The sequence below is a fragment of the Aythya fuligula genome, chromosome 2 (genome assembly GCF_009819795.1).
Source record: "Aythya fuligula isolate bAytFul2 chromosome 2, bAytFul2.pri, whole genome shotgun sequence".
Lineage (NCBI taxonomy): Eukaryota > Metazoa > Chordata > Aves > Anseriformes > Anatidae > Aythya > Aythya fuligula.
Window position 1 is genome coordinate 110,310,877 of NC_045560.1, and position 12,041 is coordinate 110,322,917.

Sequence of the window (12,041 nt, forward strand, 5' to 3'; positions counted from 1 at the left end):
AAATTTAAGAATCATGCAGGCACCCAATTCCTCAGTTCTTTTACATCCAGAATAAATGCGATCCTTGGCAAATTGTCTTCCCTGAAGTTCAGCAACTGTTATTTTTTTTTCCAAATATGCACAATTGCTCTGTATTTGAAATACTGATTGACTCAGCAATCCATTTTTTTTTAAACAAAAGCAGGTGCTACCACTCAACCCCACCACCCCAAGCATCATAGCTAGATAGGCCCCTGAACCAGGGCAACAAAGTAGTAACCTCACTTTCATGCATCTGCTCTTGAAGACTGCCAAAAAATGGTGTGATGGTCCAATAGAAGTCATAACAGTGAGGCAGCCATCCCAAGATCATAGTTAATGCTATTTTTTTGACTGCTGCAGATGTCAGCAGATAGCAGACATCAAAGTCTCAGTGTACTGAACAGGAAAGATAGCTTCCTCCATGTGGGGAGCGAGGTCATCGATGGTGTTAGGGAGGGAGAACGTGCACGGGTGACTTCGAAGATTGTTCTTTTGTAGAAAAATTTACATTTTTAGATGTTGTTATGAGGCAGCAAGTATTCTTTAAATATAAAAGAAGAGCTGAAATGAACAGGTATGGTATACAAAGTGTGTTGTCCGGCAGCTGGAGTCAGCAAGTAACATTACGGGTTATAGAAACTGTGTCAGACTTTCAAAATTTCACCACAGAATTTGTGGTCAAGGAGTGGATGCTGCCTGAGTCATGAGCTGCTCCAGCAATTACAGCTATCGTTTAGCATAACATCAGCAGTTTCAGGGTTTTTTGTTGTCACCGAAGGCTATCTTCAGCTGCCCTGAAATGCTGCTCGGATCTCTGTGGTGCGCTGTGCAGCTTTTGCTCCAAGTGTGTTGGCTTTTCCAGCCCTACTCTTTTATTGCAATGTTCATGCATCAGGAGAGTCTGTAATCATGCGGCCCTTTATAATCGAGGCTGGAAGCAGATGGAGTGAGAAGCTCTTTTGGTTAAGAGAAATGGTGAGCGAGGTACACCAGATGATCGTGCTGTTGTTTAGAGGGGCCTGGCCGGGCTGGAGAAATGGGCTGGCTGGAGTCTCGTGGAATCCAGTGAAGAGAAATTCCCAATCCTGCACCTATGGAGGAATAATCCCTGCACCAGTACTGGCTGGAGAGCAGCTTTGCAGGACCCCCGAGGGTCCTGGTGGACAGCAAAGTGACCAGGAGCTGGCAGCGTGCCATGAAGGCTGAAGGCAACATGGCTGCGTTAGGCCAAGTGCTGCCGGCGGCCTGAGGGAGTTGCTGAGGCCACCCCTGGAGAGCTGGGTCTGGTCCTGAGCTCCCCAGCACCACAGGGATGTGTGGGCACACCGCCTGGGTCATGGGAAGGGCCACAGCAGTGTTTGAGGTGATCTTGGGGCCTCGGAGATGAGGAGAGGCATGGGGACCCGGTGGTGGTTGGACTGGAGAAGAGAGGGCTTAGGGGGTTCTGTCAGCGTGTGTGGGTACCTGACAGAGGTCATGAAGAAGTCGGGGACATTCTCTGTGGTGTAAAGTGACAGGGCAAGAGGCACGGGGCACAAACTGAAATGCAGCAATTTCCACTGAAGCATGAGAAGAAACACATTTGCTATAGGGATGATCACACGCTAGCACAGGTTGTCCTTGGAGATGCTCAAAACCTGAGTCGGCATGGTCCTCGGTCAGTGGGTCTGATTTACCCTGCTTTGAGCAGTGGAGGTTGGATTAGAGGATCTCCAGAGGTTAATTCTAGCCTCAGACATTGCATGAGTCTGTGAAACAGTCAGTTCAGAAGGCATTTCCTCCAGTTTTGCCTCTCCAGCTGTTGATTTTTCTTCAGTGCCGATGCTTCAGCTGTTGGGCACAAATGACTAATAGGTTTGTAGTGAATTTGGCCATCATTTCCTCAAGCATCCCTTCTGGAGGGGATAAAAACCACTTTCTATACTCATTAATTTCAGAGCATTTTTTTTTTTATGGATGAGTAATTGGAATAATGGCATACTACTCCAAACCTTTAGTGCTCAGTTTTGTCTTGTGCTAGGTACTGCGTACCAGTGCTTGTCCCTTCTGTTGCTCAAGTTCTTACAAAGGAGCAGAATTGATTTAAAAAAAATATATATATATATATATATATATATATATATATAAAAATCATGGCTTTTCATTGTATTCAGGATGCATGGACTGAAAGTGTCTGTGGCTGATCGCTTTCAGGGCTGGTGGAGCTTGGCAATTCTGCGAGAGTTACAAACCTGAGAACCTGGCTTTTGTGGGAGGCTGGGAAGGACACACTCCAGTGCCTTACACCTGGTGTGCCTTTGGCAGATTCCTTTTGAAAAAATCAACATATAGAACAGGAAAAACTTCAAAAATGGTAACAGATTTCCATAAATATAATGACATCTATCTAATAGAGCCTGTTTTTTGTCTTATAGGCAGAAGCGTAGAGATGACCGCTTAGTTTTTCCACTGTACGAAGTAAAACCAAGCATAGCTCATAAAATTTGAGAGATGAGGAAAAGAAGATAGAATATTAAATACAAAGTCAGTGATCTTTTTCACTGATTCATATGTGAATGAATCATATGGACTGACATGGTGTTGCTGTCAGGCTTTCTTTATTGGTCACTTTCTAGTCTATGTCTTCAGATTATCATTGTTCGCAACAGAGATCTGTGTAACCAGGTACCAGTGTTTTTTTTTTATTTATTTTTCCTGTTTTTAACAGGTATCAAGCATGATGGGACTATGTGTGATACTTGTCGACAGCAACCTATCATTGGCATCCGATGGAAATGTGCAGAATGCACAAATTATGACTTGTGCACGGTTTGTTATCATGGGGACAAACATCACTTGAGGCATCGTTTTTACAGAATTACCACACCGGGAAGTGAAAGGTAATTTTTTTTCCCCCTAAAACTAAGTAGGGTACATCTCATTGTGGGTAACTTCTGCAGGCTTGGTTATTGAAACTTAGATCGGGTAAGGTATTATCTTGACGTATAGACTCAGTTACTGGTTCTGTCTCTTTGTGAGGTACCTCAGATAGGACAGATCTTTTGAGTTTGGAAAACAAGAAAATTTAGAAAGAATGGAGTAGAGAGAGAAGTTAGGATTTGATTATTCAGTTTCTTTTTAAACTCATTGCATGCTTCTTAATTCTTGTGTTATTATATAGCAGGTTTAAAACAAAGAGACAAGTATCTTTACACAATGTATAATTACAACATTATTTATCAGCAAATTCCTGAACGTGCAAGTTGAATTAGGTTCAAAAATGTCATAGACAAATCAAGAATTTCCTTATTGTGGACTGTGAAGAACATAGGGGTCTGGAGACAAAATCACCAAATTGAACTTGCTGTTCATTACCGAAAGCAGAGGAAAAGATGCTGTGAAGGGTCATTCTACCCTTGATTTTAATGTTTATTTTCTTGAGCATCTGGTACTTTAGTCTCCTAGAGAAGAAACATGGGGAAAAAAATGGCTTTAGTTAGTTCTCACCTAGCCTTCTTATGTTCTCTGACTTTGAATAACTTTAAATTCAGAGCCCCTTCCTATCATGATCTATTGACTGGCTGAGTGAGAACAGTGATGCTTGCCTGTAACTAAATACTTCAAGAGCTGCATGAAAATACTATGTAAGGGCTACGTGGTGTGGTATCACCTGTGTGGTAACTCCCTAAAGTACTCTTATTATATCATTGGAAGCCTCTTTTATATACATGTGATATGCAGTTGAATGTGACACGTGAGACAGAACATTGTTTTTCTTCTCGGTGAAGTAAGGTTTACGATGAAGTTGTAATTTAATAGTGTGCTTTTATCAGCACTTTTACAGTTGAGAGGAGTGGCTGGAGCACAAGGACTGGATTCTCATTTATTTTCTTGTAGGGACTGTTTATTGTCTCAGATGTTTGCTTTTGAGTTTTAACTATGGCAAAAACGCCCATGTCCGTGGTTTAATCAAAAAGTAACTTCTGTTCCTTTGAGATTCGTGCCAGTAGTTACCAAATAGATAGCATAAGCTTAGTATCTGAGTCACAAAGTTCTAATGCAGAACAAGACATAGATGTCTGATCCTCAAGTAGAAAATTCTGGCTTAGGGTGATGAATAAGGACTAGGTAGTAAAATACAGGTCTGTTTTACTGCCTTTTTTTTTTTTTAAATAAAAAAATAAATAAAAATCTCATTGCTTCTGAGAATGCTTTCCAGACTTTTTCATTTCCTTTTTAGCTGAAGTTTCCTCTGTAGTTTTATGTGGTCTCCTATGGTGTGTAAAGAATAATTTTGGAGATAGATTGTATGCGGTGTATGGAATTGCCAGAAATCTTTTGCATGTTGTTGCTTTCTCTCTGTCTTTGTTTACTCCCATTGATATCAGTCTTGCAACTCTTATGTAGAAGGTAGCTTTATCTGCCGAGGAGCTGTTTCTATTGGGTAAAACTTAGATGAGAAGAAAATTGATTAGGTTAACTTAATCAGGGAGGAGAAGAGGGCAAAAAGGGAGGAGAAAAGGGCAAAGCAGTACTAGGGAATTTGAGGGATAGCTCATATGAAGACGCATCTCATCATTTTTCCTACGTACAGATGAAGGAAAGCATGAGGTCCACCTATTTTATTCTTAAATCTGGAATACCACGGACTGCATACTAAAGTAATATATGCTGTTTTTTGTCTCAGTGTTTTTAGATGTTGAGATATTTCTAAAATGCTACTATAAACAACATATCTTTGTGTTTTCTATCACCCTTTTATATTAGATAAAAATTACTAATATTTTCATATGCTCTTTGCATTGGTTTTAACAGTTTAACTTTTTCCTTGTCTGCCATCTGCTGGATCTTTAAAGTTGAGCAGGAGGGTGTTATACTTCCCAGAGAGGTCAGGAAAGGTTCAGAATTTCAGCTGAATACTTTTGTCTGGCAACGTTCTCGTGGCATGAAATAAGAAGTCAGTCCGATTGCATATGGGTGGCTTTTGACATGACCAAAAATGCAAGAAAATGTTTCTATTTCTATTTGTAAGTCCCCACTAGCAGTCCCGCTTGGGCTTATCTACGTCACTTCTGACTTAAGTCTGAAGAAAAGAAGAGTTTTGCTTTAGGCAAATAGCGTGTTATGACAAAAATAAGATCAACAAAATAAATGCTGATGTATTGAATGAAATTTGTCAAGATTTGCAACTGTAGAAAACATACGAGACACAAAGGGGAAAAAGATGTAGTTGCTCTACTTAATAGCATAATTCCAAATAAAAATGGAGTTGCAGAAAAGTAATTTTGGCGTAGGGTGCATCTGAGAGAAACAAGAATATGTTATGAGAGTCTGTATGTTCCTTTACTGATTTTAATAATATTTAAATAATATGAGTACAAATCTATATGTAGATAGTTGCAGGTTGTTGTTGGTAGTAGGAAGTCTGGGGAATAAATTATTAGAATTAAAAGCTAATTCTAAATATATAATAAAAACAGACTTGTGCTCTGCTGTTCAAGTTGAGAATTTAATGGAAGTGATGAAATGTGCATTTATGCAGTTACTCCTATTTCAAGATGGTTACCTTCTTTTCTACCCTGAAGGGTTCTTGGACTTTCTTTATTATCTTGACATTTTTGGGTGGTTGTTTGTTTTTTTTTTTTAATAACTTCAGGGTATTGCTGGAGTCTCGCCGTAAATCAAAGAAAATTACAGCAAGAGGAATCTTTGCAGGTGCCAGGGTGGTGAGAGGAGTTGACTGGCAATGGGAAGATCAAGACGGTGGCAATGGCCGTAGGGGAAAGGTAAAATAAAAAAATAAATAGTTAAAATAAAAAGATGCATTTCTGCATGTTCATGTAATGATCTCAATGACCTTTCTTACTGAGGAGAAGATAGATCACCATAAAAGTCAGTACCTGAGTTCCTTAGTCATTTCTGAATCTTGCTCTGTAATGCTCAAGCACTTAGGAGGGGGTGTACAGTATGCGAAGTTCACTTAAATTTACTTTTTTACAATTTTCTTTAGAAACCTATCTTGGTTGTCCTAGGGCAACCTTATAACATCAAGATCTGGAGTATATTTCAGTGTTACTGGAGAGATGATGTCAAAACAGTTCTTGAGCATAGCCCTTTCTGGTCGCTCCTGCATTCTGTGGTCTGATTGCTTGTGGCTCACCACATTTGTTAATCTCTTGGTTTTGGCTTTTAAGAGCTTGAACCCTGAGTTTTTGTTTTTCATCTAATAGTCTATAGAGAGAGACTTTGCTGATGTAAAAGGAAAGCTTTGCAAGTGTCTGTTGTGGATGTTATATTACTGGCTTATTTAGGACAGCACGAGCTTTTGGTACAGTTGTGTGATAAATAATTTGCTTTATGAAAAATTGGATTGCATGGAAAGACACGGAAAACTGCTAAGATTATGATTAGCAACAACACAGCCCTTCTGTCTGGGTGAACTGATGTTTTTGTTTATGTTTAGTATCCTTAAGCAGCCTTTCAAATAAAGTGAGAAGTTCTGAATAAAATAGTCTATTTCATATCCTAGATGTTTATAGAAGCTTTAGGACCTCTGAGGATATCATTTTCAATTTTATTGAGAGGAAATAATAGAAATCTCTTAAAGCAAAGGGTATTCAGATGTATCTTTCTTCTCATCTTGATTGGTTTACCCCTTGCTATGAATTTTGCAGGATGGTTTGAAATCTCTGAAACCTTGCAAAATGAGTCTTAGCCTGTGTTTATTTAATGTACTAAACTAGAATTAGTGGGATATTTTGCAATCTGAAGGTGTGTATAAATGCATATAAAGTGTCTTCATGATGGATATAAAGTAGGAAAAGCAAAAAGCAGAAACAGCTTTCAAATAAATAAAGGTAAGAATAAAGGCAAATTCTGAAGTTGATTCTTTGAGTAATAGAAGTGGTCTAAGAATTTGCTGCGTAGCCTCATGATTTCAGAAATGTGAGGGAAAGTCCTTTTCACTTCCTTTCTTTTGTCCTGCTGTTAAACAAATTGGCTCAGGAAATAAAACCTTGTCTCTGCTACTGCCACCAGGCTAACGCAGGTTATACAGACAAATTGGAGCAATTAAAACGGTTTTCATCCTGTTTTTCTTAGTGCAACAGTAATTTTAGTAAGAACATGTCAAAGCATCATAAAATAAATGTTTATGGTGCTGATTTTGTTTTGTACTTATGTAGCTAGATTATCTACCAAATATATGGAAGAAAGATCTACAAAGTACATACTTAGGCTTATTAAGACACCTAGGGAATGTTTGTATCAACAGATATGAAGCTTATTAAGATTTTTTTATTAAATTCAGTAAAATTGATGGTATTGTGAACTTGCCTGAAGGGGTGAATAAGATTTTAAGTTCACATCGTGTTTCTGACTGTTATTTTTTTTGTTACATAAACACTTTTCTTATTTGTAAATAGGTAACTGAAATCCAAGATTGGAGTGCGTCAAGTCCACATAGTGCAGCATACGTTCTTTGGGACAATGGTGCTAAAAACCTTTACAGAGTTGGCTTTGAGGGCATGGTAAGTATAAAAGAACATAAAGGGTAAAATGCTCGGAGGGGGAAGGGCGGTAAGAATAACGTGTGCTATTCTGCTGCTTTTGTAATATCCTTTGTCAGTGCGCTGCTATTAGTCAGGTCATTGTGAATACAGCTGTATGGATCATGCATATGCATTAGGAGGAAAGTCTGATCTGGGAATAAAACACAGGAGTGATTTAAAGTTAAGAGCTCCTTTTTGCCTGAGTATCGTAAATATTTACGTTGCATACATAATTATCTTATTGTGCTAATACTGTGCTTAAACTGAAATTCAGAAAAGAAAAAAGTTTAATTGTAAACTTTTTAAAGACCCTGTTTTTTTTCTTCAAGTTCACTTCAAATTTTGGTGTGATTACTGCAAGATTTGCAGTTTTTAAGTTATCAGAAACCCAGTACCCTCTTGCGACCAATGCAGGGGGAAGGTATGCAATTATGTTTCAACCTTAATTCGCTTTAGCACTAAGGTTTTTGCTTCCTAGCTTCTACGGCTATTACAGCTTTAGAGAGAAAATAGGTCAGACTCTAGCCTAAGTGCCTTCTGTTGCTCGGTTTTCTTATCCTAATGTGGGTCAGGGAAAGGTTACTTCGATTATCAACTGCTTATAACATCTTAATTAGCATTTTCTTTGCATGATTTTTTGTTTGATACTGCAGAGGAAAACCATGTTAACTTAACATTGAGGCGTCATCTTGTCAGATGTGTGTTAGCAAAAAGATCTCAAACAATGACTAGTTGACTCTTCAGAAAGCAAAATTATTTACTTGCTAGCCTCACTTGGAGTAAAATACTTCCAGAATAAAAAAGAAAATACATTTACAGCAAAAGTGGTATTCAGTATTATTTTATTATCAGGTTTAGAATGAATAAGTGCAGGCCAGCTTTTCTGGTGTATATTTTGGAAAGTTTGTTATTTCTTCAGCCTGAAACAGGAAGATGCTAAGGGTAAAATACAAGTCACTATTGAATGGCATCCTTCCTGGTCTCTTCAGTTCTAAAGAATATTTCTTAAATGCTGACAAAAGCGGGGGTGGTGGTGGTGGTGTTAAAGTATTTCATAGTATAATATTGTGAGACCAATGGTTCATGCCTTCTCCCTAATATTTGATTGTGACACATGGAAAAGGAGCACAGTTACCGAAGTTTAGACAGAATGAGTTCAACTGGTTTTTGTGTTGCAATTTTAGTTATATTGAAATTTATGGACTGTCTAATAGGAGATAAAATGTTCTGGAATCACTAAATATTACTATTGACTCCACAACTACTACATGAAGATAAGCCATACTCTGTGAAACAGTTATTCCCTTAATAATAAAAATATATTTATTATTTGTAAACAAACTATTCTTTTGCCCAACTATTGCTACATAAGGAAGTGTTAAATATTTCTAAAATACTTCATTAACTACATCAGCTGCAAGCTGATGCTGGAGAAGTAAAGGGCAGCTCTCCCCAGAAGATGTGTACAAATAGAAATATTTGGTCAGTCAATAATTAACAAAAAAGAACTGTTAAACTACTTATGAAATTAGATATGTATAACATGTAATGGATAATATATACATACTATAGGTAGACGCATACATAAAGGATAATTTGAGGCCATATATGTAGTGCGTAACTAATTGTAATCCATTTCTATCAATTTCTGCATTCTTTTTTACCTTTTTCAAACCCTTTTATCAAATGCAGTTTTGACTTTAGACTTTGTGTATCCCTGACAGTCATTTGCATGTAAAGGTAGATTTTATAACTGATCATGTTATATGTGTCAATTAGTATGTTTCGTTATGATTATTTGCTGGTATTTATGTACTGTTACAAGAAGCAGGCTAATAGACTGTCCAAGTCCATATAAAATCGGGACAAACTTGTCTGGGGACTTAAGAATTGATTAAGAATGTCCAGAGAGTGTGGAAACAATACTCAGAGTGTTTGCCCATGTAAATACAGCTGGGAAGAGACCCGTACTTGCAAATGAGTAACACTTGACTCAGACACAAATGGAGCTGATTAAAGAAACACAGCTTATTATCGTAAGTCAGGGTTGCTTATTTGATAGCTGACAGGCTGCATCTGGTCCTCAAAATGAATCTATCCAGCCTGCCAGCTTTTCTGTGGGAGAGACAAGGATTGGCTGGTAGGGCAGCAGGTGCTGGCTGAAAACTTCCATTTTTTTTGTGATCAGATCCTTTGAGTTTTTAATCGAGTTTGCTGTTGTGGTCGAGGGGTGCATCCTGTCTTTCTTTATGAAGTCTAGCATCTAAGTCTGGGTGTTTCTTCTGCTGTGCTGATGCAGGCCACAAATCCCCAAACTGAAATCTGATTTTATGGTACTGTTAGGTTGAATAACGTGTTTGTTACATCCATGGTAGGAATCAAGTACAGTTGGCTAGTATGGTTATCAGCAGTGCTTGCATTTCATACCTATATGTGTATTCAGATTCTAGAGCCAGCCAAGCTGTTAACTGTGTTACCTACTTGTGAATACAGCCTTTTCTTACAGTGTAATCTGTTTATTGAAAATTAGAGAATTGAATGAGAAGATTGAGATTTAGCTTTTTGGACTTAGAGTTTTAATTTCTTCGTATCAAGCACACGAAGATGTAACGTCTATTGGTTTTCAATAAGCATTATAATTCTACTACTTACTGGTAGAATGATTTTGCTATAAAAACTGAAGACAATGGTTCCTCTAGCAGGAATGTCCTAAATCTGTTTCAGTATTTAGGAATTATTTCTGTGCTATTAAATTTCTTTGCGTTATACCACTTGCCTTTTCTGCTGTGATTAACCTCCTCCTCTTGTTTTTCATTATGGAGGATCTTCCTTTCATCTGTGTAGCCTCTGAAAGAAGTAACTGTAGTTATCATCCATCATTGTCACAGTAATCTGTAAGCCATCTGTGTTTGTGTACTTTTTTTTTCCCCACAAAAGTCTGAATAGTTGAGTGCATGAGGGAGGCTAATAAGATTCCTGGCCCTTATATTTTTGATGTTATTTTTAAACTTTTTCTGATCCTGGCTGATACCCAATTTCTATTCATCAGTATTTATTGGGTTATGTTTAAAGGATAGTCCTTTAAATTACTCCAGAGGATTTTAAGAGTGGTTTGTTAGCACACATTTTTAAATTAATAGCAAGGCAAACCTCTTGTCACATGAGGCATTGCAGGTGAGAGTTATAAAATATGTAGAAATACTCTTTCTGCTGCAGTTGCAACACAAAATGCAAGTCAAGTCTCCTATACCTTGTCTCCTATACCTCAAAAATGAGGAGTGTAGGAAGAATCCAAGAAACAAGAATTCAGTTCACAAGCAGCCGTGGAATTGCTCAAAGAGGCAATTTTATCTTAATCCACAAATTTATCTGGAACGTTGCTGGAAGCATAGAGTTGTTGATTCCTGTTATTATTAATACAATGGCTTCATTTTCCATATTGGCAAGCTGTGACTTCAGTATCATTTAGGAAGTAGGGGTAGTTGTTTTTAAATTGAGAGAGGAGTGAGATGTTTATGTATACGTATATACCTTGTATATTTATTTACATTTGTCAGCTGGCTTTGTTTTGCTGTTCTTCACATGGCTTTATTTCTGTTCATTCTCCTGTAGTCCCAACCAAGCAGCTTTTCATCTCTCCATAAGTGAGTTGCTTAGAAACATACCTCCCTTAAACAGAAATGCATTTTACATTTTTTTAATTATCATATAAACCTCTAAGGATGACAGTCGTGAATTTTAAATGATCTTCTCTAGAAACAAAAAGTTACATGTGAAAAGTTTTAATAAGTACTTATAATCAATAGACCCTTACCATTCAGTCCATTCAGTAAACCATTTAGGTAGGATTTGTCTGTGTTCTGATTTTCCTCTGTAAGAAGCTGTTGCTGTTGTTTTTACAGCTCATACCTCTTTAACATTTCAGTTATTTTTCTAATCTAATTTCTCCTTATATTGCTTTCATTCTTCTCAGCTCCTTGAAACTGAAAAAGATTTCAGTTCACTTAGTCTGAAATGCTGCATTTCTTAAAATTTTGAGCTAGAGCTTATGGATTTGTCCAGTCCCTCATTGTTGTAACCCAGTGACAAAGCTGCATGCCCTGGCTTTCCTCATTTGCCCTGTGAGGGCATGTTTCCTTGCCAAAAGCATTTCTCAGTTTTGAGACTTAAAATGACCTTTAGGGGGTGTGTTCCCTCCTACCTCAAACACCTGCAGCTGTGGCATGGTTCTGGCTGGTTTAACTGTCAGATCAGTATTAATTTCTGTCCTGGTATTTACTGCTGATGTAGGTGCTATTTCACAAACATTCTTCTTTTTCTTAGCACACCTGGTCTCCTTATTACGTCTGCAAACTTACCTCCCTGGTTTGGGTGGCTGGCCTTTTGTGCTGATGGGAATAACTCAGCTATCCCAATAGGCAGCTGCTCCTTCGGCACTGTTTTACTCTCCAAGGTCAGAGATGATGGCCCTTTTTACACCATCTGCTGACA

At 37.9% G+C, this 12,041-nt stretch overlaps 1 protein-coding gene across 2 annotated transcripts in view; it reads left to right on the forward strand.

Moving 5' to 3' along the window:
* Positions 1–12,041, forward strand: part of MIB1 (mindbomb E3 ubiquitin protein ligase 1) — a 72,950-nt gene that overhangs the window by 6,136 nt on the left and 54,773 nt on the right. For both annotated transcript variants that reach the window (XM_032183455.1, XM_032183456.1), the window contains exons 2-4: positions 2,729–2,900; positions 5,657–5,786; positions 7,425–7,529. In XM_032183455.1, coding sequence (XP_032039346.1) covers positions 2,729–2,900; positions 5,657–5,786; positions 7,425–7,529 — 407 coding nt within the window. The remainder of the gene's footprint in view (positions 1–2,728; positions 2,901–5,656; positions 5,787–7,424; positions 7,530–12,041) is intronic.